Raw genomic sequence first — 24,317 nt, 5'->3', positions numbered from 1 at the left:
TTTTTTCTGAAATTAATTTATTGGTGGCATTTGTTTAGAACGCAACAGCCCAGTCAGTGCATGTGGGGTTCGATTTTGCTTTAATCCTAAAAATGGTAACTCACGAGTTATGAGATCAATGTTTCTTAATTATCACCTGAAATATTTTACTTTTCTTTCTTTTAAAAAAATTGCAAATGACAGAAGAGAAAACAAGACTAGGTAAAGAACAAAATGAGCATGATGACCACCATGAGAACAGCAATGAAAATCTATTGGCAGCAGATGATAATGTAAGTGTGGGAAATGATGAAGAGATCCAGGAAAGTAACATCTCTCCATTCAAGTCTCTTGTAAACCAAGCTTGCCAGCTTTCAACATCTACCAACAACCCTATTCTGCAAAAACATCTCTACACCACCAGTTGTGATTCTGCAAGTTGGCAACATGATGCTGATCCAGCAAAGACTCTGATTCAACATGGACCACCATGGAATGGTAACTCCACTCACTGATTAGGTAGTAATACTTTAGGAAAGTGTATCAATTGTTATTTGGAGTAATGTTGAAAGTGCCTGCTTTTCAAACTTGACTGACCAGCATCTTCTGATTGGATGCTGATGATCTCACTTAAGCTCAAAGATTAAGATATAATCTTTTTTTGTTTGCATACCGAATGAAATTTGATCTGCGAATTGAATTTCTGTACAGAGTTGGTAACAGTTCTCAGAAGCAGCAGGATATGAGCTATGTTTTCATTTGCGTCAGTCAATATGGAAAATAGACATCGGTGTAGATTTCTGAGAAAGATTGTAATAATACTGATATAATATTTGATATTCATAAGATTGTACCAAATAGAGTGAAGTACAGTTACCCACAAAATGAAAGGTGTTGCTGTACTATTTGCTATCAATGCAGCTTCCTCGGGTTTGTGATGCTACATTCACATTCATTTTGTAAATACCACAGTCAAAATAGGTGAACTGATTTCTCCATTTTGTTTGCAAGTTTGCTCCTGGACTCCCTTTGATACCCTAACTCTCCAATCATCCCACATTCTTCCAGAGAGCTTCAGGAGAGACGTTGGTGTCATGATTTCCTACTTTGTTATTTTTGCTTGGTGTAACCCATGAGTTTAATTGCCTCCTTTATTACTCCGTGATATTCCCATCCATCATCAGATTCTTTGAATCATAAAGCTTTGACTAACTTAAAAGGATAGTTTGATTTTTGATAAAATGTTATATGTTTGAACTTGAAATTTAGCTACTGCTTCAAAAATGAGACCTGGCTGGCATGTTTAATGTAGTATACAGCACCAGTGAGTTGAGTTCAAATCCACCAATGTCTGTAAGGAGTTTGTACATTCTCACTATGGCCTTGTGGATTTCCTCGGGGTACTTCAGTTTCCTCCCTCATCCCAAAGATCATAAGGCATAGGAGCAGAATTAGGCCATTCACCCCATCAAGGCTGGTCCACCATTCCATCATGGCTGATTAATTATCCCTCTTAAACCCATTGTCCTGCCTTCTCCCCATAACCTTTGACTCCTTTCTAATCAATAACCTATCACTCTTTACTTTATACATACCCAGTGACTTGGCCTCCACAGCTGTTTGTGATAACGAATTCCACAGATTCTCCACTCTCTGGATAAAGAAATTCTTCCTCATCTTTGTTCTAAGGGGTTGTCCTTGTAGTTTGAGGCTGTGCCATCTGATCCAAGACTCTGCCACTACAGGAAACATCCTCTCCACATCCACTCTATCTAGGCCTTTCAATATTCAATAGGTGTCAATGAGATTCCCCCTCATTCTTCTAAACTCCAGCAATTACAGGCCCAAAGCTATCAAACCCTCCTCATACATTAACCCTTCATTCCTGGAATCATTGCCATAGACCTCCAATGCCAGCATATATTTTCCTAGATAAGAGGCTCAAAACTGCTCACAATACTCCAAGTGCAGTCTGGCCAATACCTTATAAAGCCTCAGGATTACATTCTTGTTCTTAATATTTTAGTCCTGTCAAAAGGAATGCTAACATTGCATTTGCTTTCCTTACCACTGACTCAACTGGCAAGTTCACCTTTATAGAATCTTGCACAAGTCCCCAAGTCCCTTTGCACTTATGATTTTTGAGTTTTCTCTCCTTTTAGAAAATGGTCTACACCTTTATTCCTTTTACCAAAGTGCATACTTCCCTACACTAAATTCCATCTGCTGCCTCTTTGCCCATTCTCCTAATCAGTAGAGTCCTTCATCAGACTCCTGCTTGCTCGAAACTACCTGTCCTCCACCTAGTTTCATATTGTCTGCAAGCATGAAACCAAAGCTTTCAACTCCACCATCCAAATCATTAATGTATAATGAGAAGAGAAGCAGCCTCAACAGCGACTCCTGCAGAAAACCATTATTCACCACCAGCTAATCAGAAAATGCCCATTTTATTTCCCATTGTTGCCTCCTGCCAGTCAGCCAATCTTTTATCCATGCAAGTATCTTTCCTGCAATACCATGGGTTCTTATCTTGTTAAGCAGCTTCATGTGCAGAATCTTGTCAAAGATCTCTGAAGCATAAGAGAAGTACACAAAATCCACCAATTCTTCTTTATCTACCCTGCTTTGTATTCCCTCAAAGAATTCCAGCAGAAATGTTAGGCAAGATTTTCCCCTTAAGGAAACCATGCTGACTTTGACCTATTTTATCATGTGCCTGCAAGTATCCAGAAACCTCATCCTTAGTAATGGACTCCAACATCTTTCCAACTACTGACGTTAGGCTAACTGACATTTCCTTTCTTCTGCCTCTCCCCCTTCATAAGGAGTGGAGTGGCATTTGCAATTTTCCATTCCTCTGAAACCATTCCAGATTCTTGTGATTCTTGAAAGATTATTACTAGTGCCTTCACTGTCACAAAATACTTATGCAGTTCATCTGCCATTTCTTTATCCCCAGTTACTACCTCTCCAGCTTCATTTTCCAATGGTCCAGTATGCACTCTTCCTTCTCTTTTATTCTTTATATATGTGAAAAAAACCTTTCATATCCTCTAACTTCCCACTAATTTTTGTTATATTAAATGGCTTCTCTTTTGTTTTTGTGCTATCTTTGGCTTCCCTTGTCAACCAAGGTTGCCTCATCCTCCCATAAGAATACTTCTTCATCTTTGTGATGTATCTAGCCTGTGCCTTCCAAATTGCCCCCAGAAACTCCAGCCATTGCTGTTCTGCCATCATCCCTGCTAGTGTTCCCTTCCAATCAATGTTGCCCAGCTCCTTTATCATGCCTTTGTAAGCCCCTTTACTGTGCTGTGATACTGATACATCTGACTGGAACATTTACAACCAAAACCATTCATGATTGCCGAACTCTTTAGATTTCCTAAGTGGAATCAGAAGGAATTCAGCATGCATGGCTGAATTTAAAAGACTGTCTGAGCGTTGTCAGTTTAGTGATGGTCTCAATGATGCATTCAGATATCATTTTGTTTGTGGAATCTTACAAGAAAACATTCAAAAACAGCTCCTAACTCAAAGACAACCCACGTTTAAAAGAGCAGCTGAAATTGCTGTATCAATGGAAACAGCAGAGAATCAATTGAGCTGCAGTCATGGATGAAGGTGAATGTGAACAAAATTGTAATGTCTAGATGGCAGCCTGCCTGGCTGAACAAATTGTGTTATTGTTACTGGCCAATGGAGGTTTAAAGGTGAAACTTGCTAGAAAATGCAACAAAATAGGACACATTTGGGGCAGACAAAAAGAAATGGACTGTACTGGGAAGAGAAAGTGATAAAAAGTTAAGTTTCAGTTTCAAAAAGAGCGCTAATCTGCATGTAATTGATGAAAAACCTGAAAATGATGACAGTGACACAGGACTAGGTAGCCTTGAGATTTACATGTGTAAATTAACAATAGACAGGCAATAAGGTTTACATCAGAAGTGGACAGTGCATTAATTAAAATGGAATTGGACACCGGCTCAGCTGTTTCAGTTATTCCACAAAATGAGTTTGAATGGTATTTCAAATAAACTGAGGTAAAACCTGCAGATAGCCAACTAAGAACTTATATTGGAGAAAAGGTCATTCCTGTGGGTATGCCATTCACAGCAGTGAAGCGTAACAACCAACAAGCCGCAATGGGGTTTTATGTGGTAGAAACAGAAAGGCCAGCATTGTGGAGCCATGAGAGGCTAAGACAACTACAATGTGATAAGAGACCCATCCACCACTTGTATGCCATATCCTCTGCAATAGATTCAGCTGAAAGCGAATTAAGAAAGATACTGGATGATGCCACAGCAGTGTTCAAGGATGGCATTGGAAAACTCAAATATGTCATGTAAGACAGAGAAAAATTACAGACAAATTAACAGGGAGGCCTTTTGTTTGGTTTGGAGTGTAAAATCTTCCAACCAATACCTGTATGGGTGAGAGTTAACCCTTATTATTGATCATCAACCATTAGTGTCTATTTTCAATCCACAGAAGGGTATTCCACTAACAGCAGCAGCACAAATGCAATTGTGGGCTCTGTTTCTTGGAGGATATGAAATTCAAAAGGACAACTACTCCTGGAAGTTCAGATGGATTGGCCCATTTACCCTTGAGAAAGGAAATATCTGAAAAATTTACAAATGAGAACGCTCCTTGATGTATTCTCCATAATTCTCCTATTACGGCAGAGATAATCCAAAGGGAAACCAGAAAAAAAACCCACACTGTGTGAGTTCTACACAGCAACTCAAAATGGCTGGGACATGCAGCAGAAATTCCAGTTCCCCTATTTTTACCAGCACTGGGATGGGTTTTCTCTTGTCGGTGGTCACCTTACATGGGGTTTGAGAATTGTTATATCATCCAAGCTGGGAATAAGTTACAGGAGTAGCTACATGCCTGTGACCTAAGTGTGGTCAAAGTGATGGTGTTGGTTCGAAGCTTTGTCTGGTGGCCTCGGATAGATCAGCAGATCAAGCAGCTTGCCATGCTCTGTTTGGGATGCCGACATGTCCAGAAGGTGCAAAGAGCAGTGCCTCTCCATCCTCGGCATTGGCCTATGGTGTCCTTGCAGAGGATTCACATGGATTTTGCCAGAACGTTCATGGGAACAACTTTGGTAGTAGTGGATGCAGCTACAAAGTGGCTGGAAGTGTTCCCAATCGCCTCCAACACAGTTTGCACACTGTTGACCTATCGAGAAGCCTCTTCTCCAGGACTGGTGTTCCAGAACACTTAGTCAGTGACAGTGGTCCAAAGTTTGCTGTGGAACAGTTTCATTCATTCCTAAAAATGAATGTAATAAGACAGATTACATTTGCACTGTACCATCCAGATCCAGAGTCTAAAGAACACACTGCTAGCACTGTCAGCAGAGTGCACTACACTAACACTGAATCAGAATCTCGCTAAATTCCTCCTTGCATATCACCATTCAGCACACTGCACAGCCAACAACTCACCAGCTATGCTGTCCTTGGTCGTCCCTTGTGGTCACACTTAGATCTCCTCAAAGCCCATCTCAGAATTCGTACACAAGACAAACAGATGAGACAGATTAAGTGCTCCTTGAACAACGAGGTTCAATGTTTCACAACTGGACAAGCAGTGCTGGCAAGGGGCTACAAAAGTGATCAAAATGGGTACTTGGAAAGATTAAGGATAGAGTTGGACCTCTCTCATACACAGTGGGAATTTTGCCTGATGTCATCTGGAGATGAGACATCGAGATGTTGAGAACAGAAGATGTCCAGGACTGTCAAAACCACTACCTGCAGCCCCAGAGTCAACTTCTACAACCATCATAGATGAGGCCCCAGAACCCAAGATTGTTTCACAGTCATCTGTCACACCTGCCAAGCACAGTGACCCCCCACTTTGTCAGGAAACACGTTAGCCCACAACAGTAAGAACTCATCCACAGCAATTAAATCTTTAGGCCTGAATAGGACAGTTCAAAATTTACTGTGCTGTGGATATCTATATAGTAGTTGTATTATAAAGAATGCTGTATATAGAGTGCATACTGTAAATATATATATATAAGTTGAGAAGCACTCAATATTGAATTAATGTTTATAGCTAAGCAGTGAGGAGTGTTGTGTATTTAAAATTACAGTAATATTTGAGTAATATTGGAAAGATATTGTTTAATTCAGCATTCTTTGTTATTTACATAATTCATTATGGGTTATATATAAAAGTACGTGAATAGCATACTTCATTGCACCACCATGTCATAAGTGGGCACTTTACTAAAGTAAAAATGAAACTAAGAAATATACGTTCTTGTTATCTCAGCACCATACTTTTCTTTCGATTAATTGAATGTTACAAAAGGTAACAACTACCCTATGTTATCTATGACCAAACCAACTTATAAGCTTACCATGTGACTTAATCTTCTGAATCAGTCTCCCAGGAGGGATCTTGCCAAATGCTTTACTAAGGTCTGTGTAGATGACATTCTCTTCCCTCCCCTCATCAGTCAGCTTCACCACTTGATCAGATTTGTGAGACACAGATTTGTCACACTTATAGGACCATACTGACTGGTCCTAATATTGCCATGATTTCCATATTGATGCACCATCAATAACTCTCCGAGACGTGAGGCGAGATATTGGCATTTATTGACTGGAAGAAAGAACAAGCAGTAATTGACCACCACACTACATCCTGGAGACTGAGGGCAGGGCTCAGGCCTCAATCGCCTTTATACCAGGGTCTGTGGGAGAAGCCACAGGAGCAGTCAGCAGGGGACATGTCCAGACAGGTATATGTAGTTCACCACATTCACCCCCCCTTTGTTTTAAAAGAGAGTCCCCATGGGGCAAAGTTTCTTACCAGTATATTTACGGGTTAAGTCTATCAGGTGGTCGAATCTGTCGCTGCGATCTACATAGCACCAGCTGTGATTGCACAGGTGCTGGTGGTGATTGCACCGGAGACGGAGGTTGTGCTGGCTCCGGCCTAACTGGAGGTGTCAGCCCACTAGGCGTCAGTGATCCCTCACGTGTGTGTGAGGCGCCTGGTATATACGCGTACGAAACGCCCGGTATAGGAGTGTCGTGAGGAGTCTGTGTAGGGCTCGGTGTGCACGGTGTCACCGCAGGTACAGGGTTCATAGTTACCGTGGAGTGTTCGGGGTAGTGGTCTGCTGCTCTTGCGGGTGCCAAGTCGGGGACGGAGACCGTCCTCCCGCTCATCAGGTAAGACCACGTAGGCATACTGGGGGTTCGCATGTAGAAGGTGAACCCTCTCAACCAGCGGGGAGTATTTATTGCTCCTCACATGTTTCCGGAGCAGCACTGGCCCTGGGGACATCAGCCAAGCTGGTAGGGTGGTCTCAGTGGCAGACTTCCTGGGAAAAGAGAATAGGCACTCGTGAGGGGTGGCATTGGTGGACGTACATAACGGAGCGGATAGAGTGGAGTGCCTCGGGGAGGACCTCCTGCCATCGAGAGAATGGCAACCCTTTTGACTTAAGGGCTAAAAGTGTGGCCTTCCACACTGTGGCATTCTCCCTCTCCACCTGTCCATTTCCCCAGCGGTTATAGCTTGTGGTCCGACTAGTAGCAATGCCCCTTAGCCAGCAGGTACTGGCGCAGCTCATAACTCATAAAGGAGGACCCTCTATCACTGTGGATATAGCAGAGACATCCGAACAGAGTGAAGAGCTGGCGCAGGGCTTTTATGATGGACGTGGCAGTGGTGTCGGGGCAGGGGATGGCAAAGGGGAACCGCCAGTACTCGTCGATAATGTTGAGAAAGTAGACATTGCAGACGGTGGAGGGAAGGGGGCCCTTAAACTCAACACTCAGTCGCTCAAAAGGGCGGGTGGCCTTGATAAGTTGCACCTTTTCAGGATGGTAGAAGTGCGGTTTGCACTCAGCGCAGACTTGGCAGTCCCTAGTCATCGTCCTGATGTCCTCAAGGGAGTACGGCAGGTTCCGGGCTTTCACAAAATGGTAAAATCGGGTGACCCCCGGATGGCAAAGTTGTGCATGGAGGGCGTATAGCTGGTCGAGCTATGCGCTGGTGCACGCTCCCCGGGATAGGGCATCAGGGGGCTCATTGAGCCTTCCAGGCCGGTACAGGATATCATAGTTGGAGAGTTCTATTCTCCACTGCAAAATTTTTGATTTTGCCCCGCTGTTGGTTGCTGAACATGAACGCAACTGAGCGCTGGTCGGTCAGCAAGGTGAACCTTTTGCCGGCGAGATAGTGCCTCCAGTGCCTAATATCTTCCACTATGGCCTGGGCTTCTTTCTCCACCGCGGAGTGCCGAATTTCAGGGCCTTGAAGGGTACGAGAAAAGAATGCTACTGGCCTGCCTGCCTGATTGAGGGTAGCAGCCAGCACGAAATCGGAGGCGTCACTCTCTACTTGGAAGGGAATGGTCTCATCCACTGCATGCATCGTTGCCTTGGCAATGTCCCCTTTAATGCTGAAGGCTGCACGGGCCTCGGCAGAGAGGGGAAAAGTGATAGACTTGACCGGGGGCGGGCCTTATCTGCGTAATGGGGGACCCATTGGATGTAATAGGAAAAGAAGCCCAGGCACCGTCTGAGGGCTTTGAGGGTGGTGGGAAGAGGGAGTTCTAACGGGGGGGGGCATACGGTCGGGATCAGGGCCAATGACCCCGTTCTCCACGACATACCCAAGGATAGCGAGCCGGGTGGTTCCGAACACACACTTGTCCCTGTTATAAGTAAGTTTCAGGGCTTTGGCCACTTGGAAAAATTGTTGGAGGTTGGCGTTGTGATCCGACCAGTCATGACCACAGATGGTGATATTATTCAGATAGGGAAATGTGGCCTTCAGTTGGCATAGGTCCACCATCCGGTCCATTTCGCTCTGGAAGACAGAGACACCATTTGTTACACCGAAGGGGACGTGCAGGAAGTGATAGAGCCTGCTGCCCGCCTCGAAGGCAGTGTAGGGGCAGTCCTCTGGGCGGATGGGAGCTGGTGATAAGCGGATTTCAGATCTATTGTCGAGTACGCCTTGTACTGAGCTATCTGATTGACCATATCCGCGATGCAGGGTGGCGGTACGCGTCAAGCTGCGTGAACCGATTGATGGTCTGGCTATAGTCTACGACCATCCTATTTTTCTGCCCCGTCCGAACAACAACCACCTGGGCTCTCCAAGGACTTGTGCTTGGCTCAGTGATCCCCTCCCTGAGCAGCCGCTGCACCTCTGACTGAATAAAGGCCCTGTCTGCCATGCTGTACCTCCTGCTTTTAGTTGCTACAGTTGGGGGTCAGGTTGGCGAACAGCGGTGGGGGAGGGATCTTGAGGGTGGAGAGGCTGCAAGTGGTGTCAGTAGCACAGCTGTCGGCATGGTGCTGGGTGGGATGTGTGGGTCGGTGTTTGTGTGTGGTCAGTAGCGGGGTATATGACGAAGTCCCACAAGACTGAGGATTTCTGACAGTGAGTGGTGGGAGGGGCCCGTCATATGCCATAGTCACACTTTCGAGGTGGCTCTGGAAGTCCAGCCCCAATAGCACAGGCGCGCACAGTTGAGGCATGACCAGTAGCGCAAAGTTCCGATATTCTGTGCCCTGCACCACCAATGTCACTACACAACCTACCCGGATGTCTGTGGAATGCAACCCAGAAGCCATGGTGACCCTCCGGCTTACTGGCCATTTCATGAGTCCGCAGCGTTACACCGTGTCCGGGTCAATAAAACTCTCAGTGCTGCCCATGTCAAACAGGCAGCTAGTCCTGTGCCCCTCCACCAGGATGTCCATCATTGACCTTGCAAGCTGGTGTGGGGCGCTTTGGTCGAGGGTAACGGAGGCCAGAGTTGAACTGCTGTCTTGGTGCCCGGTAAGCACCAGTGGGTTGGGGGCAGGGTGAGGTGGGGCCGACAAAGATGGCCGCCCCCATGTCTCGCATGAGGCGGGCAGGCAAGATGGCGGCTCCCATGCCTCACATGCAGCGCTGCCCGACCCCGCTCATGGTTTAGACTTACAGACCTTGGCGAAATGGCCCTTCTTCCCGCAGCTGGAGCAGGTCGCTTCTCGGGCCAGGCAGCATTTTCGGGGGTGCTTTTCAAGTCCACTGCGCGGACTTGTGACTGGCAGCAGCTGCGGTTGGGTTCCGGGAGTTCGTGGACTCGCGACTGGCAGCAGCGGTGGTGAATTCGCTCATGGGAACTGGCGGCAGCGGGGTCTGAGATGTCCACAGAACCAGCGGGGGATCACGCTGCTGGACAGTGTCAGCATTGTGCAGAGCAGCCTCCAGCGTGTCAGCCGTCTCGATTGGCATTCTCCAGCAGCTGCTGGCGCACGTACACTGACCTGATCCCCATAACAAAGGTGTCTCGTACTAGCAGCTCCGAATGTTGTTCCGCCATCAGACCTTTGTGGTCGCGTTTGCACGAGTGTCTGTAGGGCTTGGAGAAACACGGCGCTCAACTCGCCAGGTCACTGTCGCCGCGTCGCTAAGCGATGTCTTGCGTAGATGGTGTTCACGGGCTGCAGGTATTGTCTTTTAAGGGTGTCCAGTGCCCCTTGGTAGGTCGGTAGGTCCCTGATAAGGGAGAATACTTTCAGACTTACTCTAGATAGTAATATTTTGTACTTCGTGGCAGGCTCAGTCACTGGAATCTGTTCCAAGTGTGATTGGAAGCATGCAAGCCAGAGTTCAAAGGCAAGAGCTGCTTTGGAGTCTTGCGGATCAATGTCTAATTTTTCCGGACGTAAAATGCTGTCCATGTTTTAGACTTCCAGTCAATAAAATTGATGCACCATCAATAACTCTCCGAGACGTGAGGCGAGATATTGGCTTTTATTGACTGGAAGAAAGAACAATCAGTAATTGACCACCATTCTACATTCTGGAGACTGAGGGCAGGGCTCAGGCCTCAATCGCCTTTATACCGGGGTCTGTGGGAGGAGCCACAGGAGCAGTCAGCAGGGGGGCATGTCCAGACAGGTATATGTAGTTCACCACACATATGCAAGCAAACCCTGTTCTGAAAACACACAAAATGCTGGTGGAATGCAGCAGGTCAGGCAGCATCTATAGGGAGAAGCACTGTCGACGTTTCGGGCCGAGACCCTTCGTAACTTCGGACTAACTGAAAGGAAAGATAGTAAGAGATTTGAAAGTAGGAGGGGGAGGGGAAAATGCGAAATGATAGGAGAAGATCGGAGGGGGTGGGGTAGAGCTGAGACCCGGAAAGGTGATTGGCAAAAGGGTTACAGAGCTGGAGAAGGGAAAGGGTCATGGGATGGGAGGCCTCGGGAGAAAGAAAGGGGGAAGGGAGCACCAGAGGGAGATGGAGAACATGCAGAGTTATGGGCAGAAAGAGAAAAATAAAAGGAGTGGGGGGAAAAGCTAGATGTATCAGGGATGGGGTAAGGAGGGGAAGAGGGCCCATTTTAATCCTCCTAATCCTAATGAAATCGGACAAAGTTCTTGAAGAATATCAGGGAAGTAAAAATAACTTCTTTCTGCTTCTTTTATATTCTTTAAGAGTTTTGTCCAATTTCAGCTTCTCAAGCAACTGAACTTACAATAACCTCGAACTTTATCATCCTTTCATCCTCACTGGAGCATACTGCTCCTGCATTCTAACCATACTTGATGTTGTAATGATACACAGCATACTTTCATTTTCCTTTTTACTTGTTACCCAATAATAGTAAAACATTCGGTGAATCTAAAGGATTCAGAAAATTCAGCCCTTCTGATTGAAAGGAAGAAGGAAACAGAGCTCAGATGAATATGAAGGGAATGGGAAGTAGAACATGGTGAATTTCAGCTTGAATGTTTCGGTTTGTAAGTTTCACCTTGCCCTGAGAAACAAATGAATAGGCCTGGTGGTGAACCACAGGATGTGCAAACATTTGGACAGTGAATTACCAGAGTTTTGCTGTACATTTCATTGCTAAGAGTCTAAGAAATGATGATATTCAGAGAGTTTAGGGTAGATCTGCAAGTTCAGCAAGCAATTAGAAATGTTGGTCAACATTACAAGATTTGAGTGCCAGGGTTAAAATGGCATACTGAATTTAACTAAGCTCCTGATAAGACTTGATCTGGAATATTGTGTACACAGAAGCTCTCCCTATTTATTTTCAATGAAGAGAATCCAATAAAGACTGATTTCTGGACGTGGGAATTGTTTGAATATTTTTTGTGAGTCAGAGCCGCACAGTCAATGAGCATATTTAAGATGGATGTCAGTTGACTTTGGGGTTTTAAAGAGAAGAGGGTCAGTACAGGAAAACAACACTGAGATTAAAAGTCAATATGATCTCATTGAATGGAGGAGCAATCTCCAGGGATTAAAAATTTCACACTTGCTTTTGTTTCCTCTATTTTAACATTGTGTGGCCTTGTATTGTAATCTAGCCCCTCTAGCCTGCCAAGAAAGTGAAAAGCCCGAGTTGGTTGGTCTGGATCCACTGGTTATTGTCTATTCCGGGCAGCAAGCCCTATAGAATCCCTCTCAAGCTGCTGAACTGAAATTGGACTCGGATTGTAACTTTGCCATTGGGATTTAATCTGAATCAGGTTTATTATCACAGGCATATGTCGTGAAATTTGTTAACTTAGCAGCAGCAGTACAATACAATATGAGATCATAGAAAAAAATAAATGAGTAAATCAATTACAGCGAGTTTTTATGTATATCAAATAGTTAAATTAAAAATAGTGCAACAACAGAAATAATAAAAAAGTGAGGGAGTGTTCATGAGATCAAGGTCCATTTAGGAATCAGATATTAGAGGGGAAGAAGCTGTTCCTGAATCACTGAGTGTGTGCCTTCTTCTGTGCATCTTTCACAATGGTAATAATGAGAAGAGGGAATGTCCTGGGTGATGGAGGTCCTTAATAATGGACACTGCCTTTCTGAGGCACTGCTCCTCGAAGATGTCTTGGGTACTATGGAGGCTGGTACCCAAGATGGAGCTGACTAATTTTGCAACTTTCTAAAACTACTTTTGATCCTGTCCAGTAGCCTCCACCACCCCAACCCCCCACCATAGTAGACAGTGATGCAGCCTGGCAGAATGCTCTCCATTGTACATCTGTAAAGTTTTCAAGTGTTTTAGGTGACAAACCAAATTTCCTCAAACATTTAATATACTAATTTTTAAAAAGAATGCTTCCAGATTTGAGTGTTGAGATAGCATGAGTAAAATTGGGAATAATTAACTTATGACAACTTTAGACAGGTATGTAATTAGAGAGAATATAGAGGCTGGTATAGTAAAATTTCTCTTTACTTGTGTGTGTATCTCATCTTTCACTACTTCATGAATCATACGAGCCTTTTATTCCCATAATGCATATTCACATCCTCAATAAGTTGATCTCTGCTTATAAGTTGCTTTACATTTGAAGATACAACATATTAGTATTTCAGCTTGTAGCAGTCTTCTTTCCCTTTCTGAAAGTTATGAATTTGCCGAAGTTCTGAGACCTGAGAACAGAGATGAAGATTGACATTCCAGTATAATACTGAGAAGGAAGTATTGCACTGTTAGTGATGCCACCTGAAAAAGGCACAAAACCAAACACCTGTACAAAAGTACTGATGTGGTAACATTCTGAAGAAGAACAGGTAAGCTACCCTTGATATCAGGTCAATGCCTAGCCATCATTGTTTATCCATCAATCAACATTTAGGGAATAAACTTAATCCCATAAAATGCAATAATATATTCTTGTGCACAAATTTAACATTGTATTTCTACATCATGAAAATAACTTCACTACAGAAGTATTTAAATGGCTGAAATGGTGCTTTGTGATATCCTTCTTTTAAGGTGACAGGCTCTCAGTCAATATAATATGCTCAAGTCTCTGGAAAGATGCTTGAACCCTCAGCCTTGTGACTCCAGGGCAAGGGTACAGTTTTCTCACCTACTTCTCAACTTTTTAAAAAAAAGCATATTTGTAAGCCAACCTACCTGTGTGAAAGAAGTTGATTGATGTGATTCTTGACATTAATCTCTTGCTGCTTTCCTCTCTAGTTTGTTCAGTCCTTGAAGAGAAATATGTTCATGCTCTACTTTCTGGTGAAAGACTTCCATGATTGACTTCCTTACATTTCTTGTATTTTTCAGATGTTAAATTCTCAGTAGTCCTTTTTTTTAATTATTTCAATAGCAAAAATGATAGATCAACTAAGGGTTATATTCATGACTTAGATGAAGAAATTAAGCGTAATTAAAAAAGATTCAAATATTTCTTCAGTAAATTAGACTACTCCAAAAATGAATTGAAATGATATGTTTTGACAATTTATTATATTTTTGTTTAAGACTGGACTACAGGTGAATTTGAGCTGAGATACTGAATTGGAGTATGTTGAATAAATCAGTAATTAAAGAAGCTAATGCAGACAATTTACAAAATCATTCAAAATGGGATTTAAAATATTTATTAGTTACTAAAATAGCATAGTATTATAGCTTGAACATAATCCCAGACCAGTTTTATCTTCCCCTCTCCTCCCCTTTCTGCATCCTGCAGGGTCCACTCACTCCATGACTCTCTGGTTCACTCGTCTATCTCCATCCCATGGCACTTTTGCATGCAACTGGAGGAGATGCATCGACCGTCCATTTGTATTTTCCCTTCCGACCATCCAGGGAAGTAAACAATCATTCCAGCTGAAGCAGTGATTCACTTGCATTTCTTCTAACTTAGTCTACTGCATTCTGTGTGGACTCTTCTGCAGATTAGGTGAACCAGATCTGTGTTCTGCAGGGGTGATGCTGAGCTTCCTGTTGCATGCCTGTTAATTTCTCAGTCACATTTCTATTCTAATTTGACTCACCTTCTCCACTGCCATACTGAGGCCCAACACAACCAAAAGAACAACATTTTACCTCCCATCTTGGTACTTGTCAATTGTCTTGAATGAACTTTAAATTTTCCATCATTAGATAAACAGGTCTCATTGTATCCCATTATCATGCTGATACCCATTTCTCATCCCGTTTCTTTAAAATGTCTTAAAACTGTTGATATTCATGCACCTTAACACCTGATCATTTTAGCCTATCTCCATATAAGCCTTTGTCTTACATCTCATTCTTCCCTCCAACTCCACTATAAAAACTATAAAACCACCACTCATCCCTCCAGTTCTGAAGAAAGTCCACCAAACTGAAAGGTCAACTGATTTCCCTTTCCACACATCCTGATTGATAGGCTGAGTTCTTCCAGCATTTCTGTTTTTCTCTCAGTATTTCTTTGGATTGAATGTTACAACAATGAGATGTGTATTTTTTTTTCCAAACTGGAAGAAGCTGCGTAAATGAAATGTGCTTAAAAATCTGAAGAGGACTGTTTAGGATAAGTTGTCAGTGGCTGATGCTATATACCAAGGGAACTTAGCATGTGCTGCACCATTGGTGAACCAATTAGTTTTCATTTTGAGGTAAAAGCTAAGGTGTTATTATTAATGTTGTTGAATATTTCTCCAGCTGTACCACTTATCATAAGATTTTTTTTAAAAAAAGACAGCCCGCGCTTCCTTCCCCCTTTCACATTTTCTCAATCTATTGTCTCACGAGGATCACAGTGACTTAACAATCAACCCCATTTACGCTGTCTGCTTTCTGGTGGTCATTTTGGTTTATGTCAATGAAAACTAGCTCACTAAGGATCAATCCTGAGATCAAAAGATCACAATTTCACTGTGGATACCAGATGGGTTTTAATTACAGACATACACAGTCATAATTCTAGTGTAATCTAGCTTTATCAAGGCTTTTTTTTCAACACTTTTCCTTTCTTTGGATTTTTGTTTCCCCCACACCTTTTCTAGTTGCACTCATCCTCGTTGAATCCCTTCTGCCTCAAACAATCCCAATGACCTAAAAATCACATAAACATCTTTGATTTTGAGTGGATTATTCTTGTGTTTGAACCATAAAGTAAAAATATTTATACTCAGTTTTTGCAGGTGAATGTTGTAGAAACTGTTATATTTATTTCCTGTGAGTGTCAGTAACTCCTGCATTCTTCACACAGATGTACAAATGCAAAAGAATCCAGATAGAGTTGGAAAAGGGGCCTGTACTGTGCTGTAGAATCATAAAGGCATAGAAACCAACCCTCTGGCACACCACATCTATGTCAAGTACCTGTCCAGAAGCCTCTTAAATGTTGTTGCTGTTTCTGACTTTGTCACAGCCTCTAGCTGTCATTCCAGATACCAATTATTCTTTGTGTGGTAATTTACTCCTTAATTGCCCTTTAAATGTTACCCGGCCCTTTAAGTTAATTCCCTCATATTTTAGACAACTGTAGACATTGACTATCTACCCTACCTGTGCTTTCTCAAATCTTCGCATCATAATCACTGATATATAATGTGTATAATCTGTTGTAACAGGATAGTGCAAAAATATAAAAATCTATAAATCACAAAAAACAAGTGGTGCAAAACAGAGGATTAACAAAGTAGTTCATGGGCTGTTCAGAAAGTTGATGGCAGAAGGGAAGAATCTGTTCTTAAACCATTGAGTGTTCAGGCTTCTGTACCTCCTCTATAATGGTAGTAACAAGAAAAGGGCATATCTTGATGCTGAGTGCCTTTGCATTGGATGCCTCCTTCCTGAGGCATCACATTTTGAAGATGTTCTTGATAGTGGGGAGAGTTGAGCCCCAAGATGGAGCTGGCTCAGAACATAACCTTCTGCTGCCTCTTGCCATCCTCTGCATTGGAGCCTCCATAGCAAGATGCCATGCAACCAGTCAATATGCTCCCCACCACGCATCCAGAGAAATTTGTAAACATCATGGATGACATGCCAAATCTCCTCAAGCTTCTAACAAGTAAAGCCAATGGCATGCCCTTTTCACGATTACCTTGATGTGTTGGGACCAGGATAGATCCTCTGGGATATTGAATTGCTGGAACTTGAATCTGCTCATTATTTCTACCATTTCCCATCAATGGTAACTCACGCATGGTCTCCTGGTGTCCCCTTCTTTCAGTCCAGAATCAAATCATCAGTCTCGCTAATGGCAAGTATAAGCTTGCTGTTGCAACACCACTCAACCAGGCAATCTCTCTCAGTCCCATACACCTTGCCATTGCCAGAAGACATAGGAGCAGAATGAGGCCACTCGACCCAGCAGGCCTGCTCTGCCATTACCTAATGACTGGTTTATTATCCCTCTCAACCCATTCTCCTGTCTTGTCACCCTGAACCTATCTTTGTCACCAAGAACCTATCAACCTCTGCTTTAAATATACTCGATGACTTGGCCTCTACAGTGACAACTAATGACAACTAATTTCACAGATTCACCACCCTGTGGCATAAGAAATTCCTTCTCAGCTCCATTCTAAACGGATGTCTGTTCTGAGGTTGCACCCTCTAGTTATAGAAAATGTATAACCCACTATAATAAACATCCTGTCCTCATCCACTCCATCTAGGTCTTTCAATATTTAATAGGTTTCAATAATATCCCCTTTTATTCATCTGAACTCCAATAAGTACAGGCCCAGAGCTATTAACCCTCCTTAAATGTTAATCCTTTCTTTCCTGCAACCATTTTTGTGAAACTCCTCGGGACCCTCTCATCTTTTCTTAGATAAAAGATCTGACCAAAACATTAGATCATTAGAACAGTAAAAGATAAAAGATTGGGAAATGTGAAATAAATGAAAAAACACACCAGAAATACTCATTTGTGAAGAGCGAAGCAGAGTTAATATTTCAGGTTGATGATCTCATCCCAGAATATTTCATCAGCCCAGCAACCTGAAATGTTACTCTTGTTTCTTTCTCAGATGAGGCAGCATTAAATCTACCGAGTATTTCCAGCAGTTTCTGCTTTATATTTTTAAAACTGGAGTAAGACTAGGCCTAAATGTGTTCCAAACCATTAACAGATCAATAACATAATGGCTTACCTAGTCTTGCCCGTGGCTCCACTTTTCTGTCTATTCCCCATAATCCTTCACTCCTCTGAAGATTAAAGTCTCTATGCCTTGATTTTGAAGATACTCAGTGACAAAATCTCCACATTTCCAATTAGAAAGGATACTCCATTCCAACTCTATGACCCCAATTTTACATATCCCAATGATGGAAAATATCCTCACAACAACAGTGCTTGTCAAGCTCCATCAGCGTCTAAAATGTTTCACTAAATTCATCATTCATTGTTCTAAACTCCAGTGAGAATAGACCTTACCCTTTCAACTCATAAGACAATTCCTTCAAAGCTTTCTAAGTAGGGATTGATCTTCCAGCAGCTCCCCCAAAGTGATTACATTATGTGCCAAGGAGGCCCATTTACAAGCAGGGCATTGTCACAAGAGATTCATTCAGGTGAGTCCAGAAATTCCTGTAAGTTTGAATTCATTTTGAAGATCAGTGATGAACTTCAGTGCCTCATCAGAGACCTTTAAATTTCCCTCCTGATCTATAAGTTCCCACATGCAGCCTCTTTTCAGTCTAAAAATTTGTATAATTTTCATTGTATATTAATAACTTTTCCAGTCACATATTATTCTCCCACTACGCTCAATAAAAGTCAGATTCATTTTACTTGCTCAATATGTCAGTATAAGAAATCCCCAGGTAATGAATGTGTTCCGTACTTCGCGGAATCTATAATTTGACTTTCTCTGTAAGTTAAAAAATACACAAAAATCGGTCGATGTAGTAACTATACTTTGACAGTAGTGTAATTGATGTCGTTGAAAGCACATAGGAATAATGAGAAAGAATAATTACTAAAACTGAAAACAGAGAGGAAGCCAGTTCTGCTGTTTGTAGGAAGGAATGTATGTCAAACTTTTGAATTTAATAATACTATATGAGTTGACTTGAGGGTAGGAGTGTCTACAAGCTGGGCATTTGTAACTCAGGGTTGGCCTGTAATGTCCTTGCAGTTTGATGTGAGACCATCCTTACCTGACGCTATGCTGATCATTAGTGCATTTCCTAATTGCTTCCTCACTGGTTTCCTCAAAAACATTTTGAATTCAGTCTTTGCATTTGGCATTTTCTGTACAGAATGGCTAATGCCAGGTAGCCTACCCTCTTATAGCTTTTCTTTCCGACCTACCATCCCTCCACACACACACACACACACACACTTTAATGATATGAAAATAGAAAGTTAAGGTAAGTGGGTGTGGCTTTGAAGTGATTCCTTCAGTGAACTAGTGATGAGTTCAGAGAATGCATATGATAGTCACATAGCTAATCATGCACAAGCAGCAGGTTTGTCAACAGATGAGAGAGGTGGAAGACAACCTCAGGATGACATTCAGGTTAATAGAGAAAACAGGAAGCAGACACAACTGTATATGGATAATAATAAGTTAATACATTCTGGGAAAAGATAATCAATATGAGAACACACTTGATGGAAAGATCTTGAAGGGTCTGCATAAACAGTGAACCAGGTGCTCAGCAGCATAATCTGGAGAGTACAATTACTATTGGAGAAAGCCAGGAAAATGCCAATGAAATTGAAGTTTTGTGCAATGAAGCACAGATTATTGATGAGTTTATGCAAAGCATTAATTACCCTGCACACACCCCTTATGAGATATACAGTGCTTTACAGCTGTGAGGAGCAATTCTGGTTAATTCAACAGGATGAAATCAGAAAGTACAGCTGCTAGGACTTTTTTTTATTGGAGCACTTATCAGAGAGCTTAATGGAAGCTTTTAAAATTCTGAAGCGTTTTGATGGTGAAATGGGAACACTATATCCTTGCACTGGGAACTTGAGAAAATAACAATTTAAAATTTATTATCAGGAGAGAAGACAATAGATATTTTTTTACAGTGTTGTTGGATTATTTGAAATTTATTTTAAATAACTAAGAGTGTAATGCTGTGAAATGATGCTGGGGCAAAGGGGTCACAATCATATTGAAACAACAAGTAGCTTCTTTGTTGTAAGTTGCAATGATCTGTGGGCTTTGTTGGCTGGTCATCACTGGGAAAGCAAATTACAGTTTTAAAGCTTAATTAAATATAAAAAGCTGCCTTAAATAACAATATAACCACATTTCTGGAAAATAATGGAGAACAAATGATTTTCTTATCAATGCCACTCTTACTAGTATTTTCATTCGCCTTGCTTGAATGCTTGTATCAACAGTCCTTTCCTATCAGATAAATCAGCTTCTGCTTGGCAAGTACTCTTCAGACACTGTTTTTGTATCAATGACAACAACAATGAATATTGAGTAAGATAACAATTAAAAAATAACTTATTTATTTGCATTGATGAAAGTGACAGAAGTTAGATCAAACAGTTAAATTCTATCTCTCCATCTCTCAGCATAATGTGATTTCTTTTATATTTTCTCTTATACCGCAGCATCACTCTTGATATCATTATTGTAGAGTTAAGTTATACTGCAAGCAACCTTTATGAGTCAATTCTTTTTAATGTTACACGAGAGTAGAAGATGTTTCCTGCCTTCTCAAGGAAATAATCATAGCTAAACATAAGAAGTTCAAGTCCTTTTTAAATTGTTCTTCTAACTGTGTCAGACGGAGTGAACTTGCCTTTTTGCAATCATTATGAATGTGCGTCCTCGTTCAATAATGTTATTTGGTTTCAATCAACTCAGTTCAGATCTAGAGTTTTACCTTTTCTATTTGAAGATGGCTGTATGTCAGTTAAATAAAAATATGTAAATAATTTAAGATGATTTAAAATCGATGCAAAAGATAAAATCATATTGCAGCAACAAGCAAAAGCATAAAACAACTGAAAACATTGTAAATCTGAGTAACAGCAGAAGATACTGAACATACTCAGCAAGCTGGGCAGCATCTGTAGAGAGAGAAACAAAGATAATAGTGCGGTTGATGGCTTCTCTTCAGAACTGGAAAATTTTAGAAAGCAGAGAGGAAATGAGAACTGGAAATAGAATTAGGGGAATGTCTGGAAATAAAATGGTATCGTGGAATGATTTCAACTGGGAGAATGAAGAAGTCTTGTTAATGGCAGTTAATTAACCTGGAGAAGATATACTGTAAGTAGATGCAGAAAAGAGGGAATTTTTTTTAAAATCAGACTAGAATTGTGAGTACAGAACACTGCCGTTATTGGAAAGTTGGAAGAATGGAGAGTGCTGGGAACATTCAGTGGGTCAGGGAGAATCTGTGGAGGAAGAAATAAAGCCAATGCCCCAAGTTTATCAGCCCCTATCATAAGAACACATCAAGGCAAAACATCAGCATTATATCCCCTCACCAACAGACAGCTTCAATAAAAAAATAAAATATAAATGGAAGTATTTGGATTTACAATTGTATTTGTTCAAGTTACATTTTATAATCATTCACCATAATGTTGCATGCATAAGTGAGTGGTTAACAAGTGAGAACAAAATCATTAGTTAGAGATGGTAAGGGGAAACTATCTGGACTGAGCCTCCAAATAGTCCCTAAATAATCCATTGTAAGTAACAGAAGTTGGTAAAATATACTAAATAACATTCATTATTTATTTAGAAATCAGGCTAATGTATTGCTAACTAGGAGTTACAAGACTGAAAGTAATGTTTCCAATGCTCACTAATTTATAGAATTGACAGCATAATTTAATGTTTGTAAGAGTTGATCTTCTAAATTCTTACATTACCTGTTATACTGTTCCAGGGGAATTGTGATTTTCTCAACAAGTCAGATCCTATGCTATTTTAATCTCAGCACCATACTAATTGGAAATTAGATCCAGAGAAAAACGTAGTGGCAAAGAGTTGCCATCACATGTTTAACACTTTTCCACTGCTGTTGGACAGCGGCACATTTTCAACAGTTGCCAATTTTCTGACAGCTGAAGTCACTGGCCCCTCACAAAAACTCCACAATTCAGTAAGACCATTACTGACCAGTGACCAATCTCTAGACATCTGCCCTTTCCCTAGCTTACATCACTTTTAAATAACGAAATTCCACCACACTGAGACCTAAAATTAATCGATCTTGCACCAGTTCTGAGCATAAAAAGTATGCTAAATTTCAACAGCTCTTTGCACACAGAATATTTCCTAACATGCCTCTCACATTGAATCTATGCTGTCTTGTTCTTATTTTACAATTAGCAGAAACAATTTCTATTTATCTACACTATCACTTTATTTTAATCTCTTCAAAACTGTGATTCTAACACCTCACACCCTTCTCAATTCCAGGGAACAAATACACTTTAAAGTAGTAGAACAAAATTTAACCCTTGAAATCCAAGAATCTTCTCTGTAAATCTATATTGCAACCAGGGTCAATGGACCCTGAAGGTGTATGTCCAGAAAGTAATTGGAATTAAGTTATATTCAACTATTTTTTTAAAGTGAATTTTGAATTGGACTGCAACAAAAAAACTTGGTGTATGTTCAATATGTTAAGGTCCAATGAACCAAGTTATGGAATGCCACAGCTCCCATTCTGTTTCAAATTGATTTGTCGAAAGTGAATTGTCTTATCCTAGGTTTGTGACATCCCCAGTTCACTTTGAAAATAAGAAATACTTGAATGCAAAGGTCACTAGGAGGTAAAAGAGAGAAATACTCACTTCTTTTGATTTCAGGTGTAGTATTCAAATAAAATTTGGGTATGTTTGTGGAAACAAAGACTCACAGGGCAATGGGAGAGTGCGCGGAAATAGGTCACCGTGGATGTTTGTGTTTCCTGGACCTTGTATAGAGCCAGAATGGCCTTGTTGGCAGAATGCCCTCCTGTCCTTGCTACAAACAAGCTGGATGAACTCAGTAGGTCGGGCAGCATCCGTTGACTGCTCATTTCAACGGATGCTGCCCAACCTGCTGAGTTCATCCAGCTTGATTGTACGTGTTGATTTGACCACAGCATCTGCAGTGTACTTTGTGTCTCCTGTCCTTGGTAACTGGTCTGTGATTCCTTGAAGCATTTCATGTGAGCATTTGTAGAGCAAAGGTAAAGGATAAACAGAAACAAGAGAACTAATGAGAGTGGTGAGAGTGATATATTTAATTTGTGCATGTATTACAATTGGATTAGAATGAAGATTGTGTCAGGGAAATTATGATAGCATAGTCAGTGACGTAGGAAAGACAACCATAGTAGAATGAGTATGGAGGGTGACTAGAACAATCCAGCCCATCACAGGAGATGCACTTACTGACATTGAGTACATTCGCATAGAAACATGGAAAATAGGTACAGGAGTAGGCCATTCAGCCCTTTGAGCCTGCACCGCCATTCAGTATGATCATGGCTGATCATCCAACTCAGAACCCTGTACCTGCTTTCTCTCCATACCCCCTGATCCCTTTAGCCACAAGGACCATATCTAACTTCCTCTTAAATATAGCCAATGAACCGACCTCAACTGTTTCCTGTGGCAGAGAATTCCACAGATTCACCACTCTCTGTGTGAAGATGCGGTCTCACCAAGGCCTTGTACAACTGCAGTAGAACCTCCCTGCTCCTATACTCAAATCCTTTTGCTATGAATGCCAACATACCATTTGCCTTTTTCACCACCTGCTGTACCTGTATGCCCACCTTCAATGACTGGTGTACAATGACACCCAGGTCTCATTGCACCTTCCCTTTTCCTAATTGGCCACCGTTCAGATAATAATCTGTTTTCCTGTTCTTGCAACCAAAGTGGATAACCTCACATTTATCCACATTAAATTGCATCTGCCATGAATTTGCCCACTCACCTAACCTATCCAAGTCACCCTGCATCCTCTTAGCATCCTCCTCACAGCTAACACCGTTGCCCAGCTTCGTATCATCCGCAAACTTGGAGATGCTGCATTTAATTCCCTCGTCTAAATCATTAATATATATTGTAAACAACTGGGGTCCCAGCACTGAGCCTTGCGGTACCCCACTATTCACTGCCTGCCATTCTGAAAAGGTCCCGTTTACCCCACTCTTTGCTTCCTGTCTGCCAACCAATTCTCTATCCACATCAATACCATACCCCCAATACCGTGTGCTTTAAGGTTACACACTAATCTCTTGTGTCGGACCTTGTCAAAAGCCTTTTGAAAATCTAAATTTGCGACATCCACTGGCTCTCCCCTATCCACTCTACTAGTTACATCTTCAAAAAATTCTATGAGATTCGTCAGACATGATTTTCTTTTCACAAATCCATGCTGACTTTGTCCAATGATTTCACCTCTTACCAAATATGCTGTTATCACATCTCTGATAACTGACTCTAGCATTTTCCCCACCACCGATGTCAGACTAACCAGTCTATAATTCTCTGGTTTCTCTCTCCCTCCTATTTTAAAAAGTGGGGTTACATTAGACACCCTCCAATCCTCAGGAACTAATCCAGAATCTAAGTGGTTT

The 24,317-nt window shown here is 41.7% G+C and overlaps 2 protein-coding genes across 3 annotated transcripts in view; both read left to right on the top strand.

Annotated features, from left to right (window-relative positions):
* LOC132392642 (uncharacterized) overlaps positions 1–24,317 on the top strand; it is a 709,726-nt gene that overhangs the window by 71,238 nt on the left and 614,171 nt on the right. The gene's annotated exons all lie outside the window — the stretch shown is intronic.
* The window catches only part of pde1a (phosphodiesterase 1A, calmodulin-dependent), a 449,561-nt gene that overhangs the window by 417,120 nt on the left and 8,124 nt on the right, over positions 1–24,317 (top strand). For both annotated transcript variants that reach the window (XM_059966798.1, XM_059966800.1), the window contains one exon: positions 184–477. In XM_059966798.1, the coding sequence (XP_059822781.1) occupies positions 184–477 (294 nt within the window). The remainder of the gene's footprint in view (positions 1–183; positions 478–24,317) is intronic.

Source organism: Hypanus sabinus, chromosome 4 (assembly GCF_030144855.1).
Source record: "Hypanus sabinus isolate sHypSab1 chromosome 4, sHypSab1.hap1, whole genome shotgun sequence".
NCBI classification, from domain to species: Eukaryota; Metazoa; Chordata; class Chondrichthyes; order Myliobatiformes; family Dasyatidae; genus Hypanus; species Hypanus sabinus.
The sequence above is the reverse complement of the archived record's forward strand: the minus strand, read 5'-3'. Positions and strand labels throughout refer to the sequence as shown.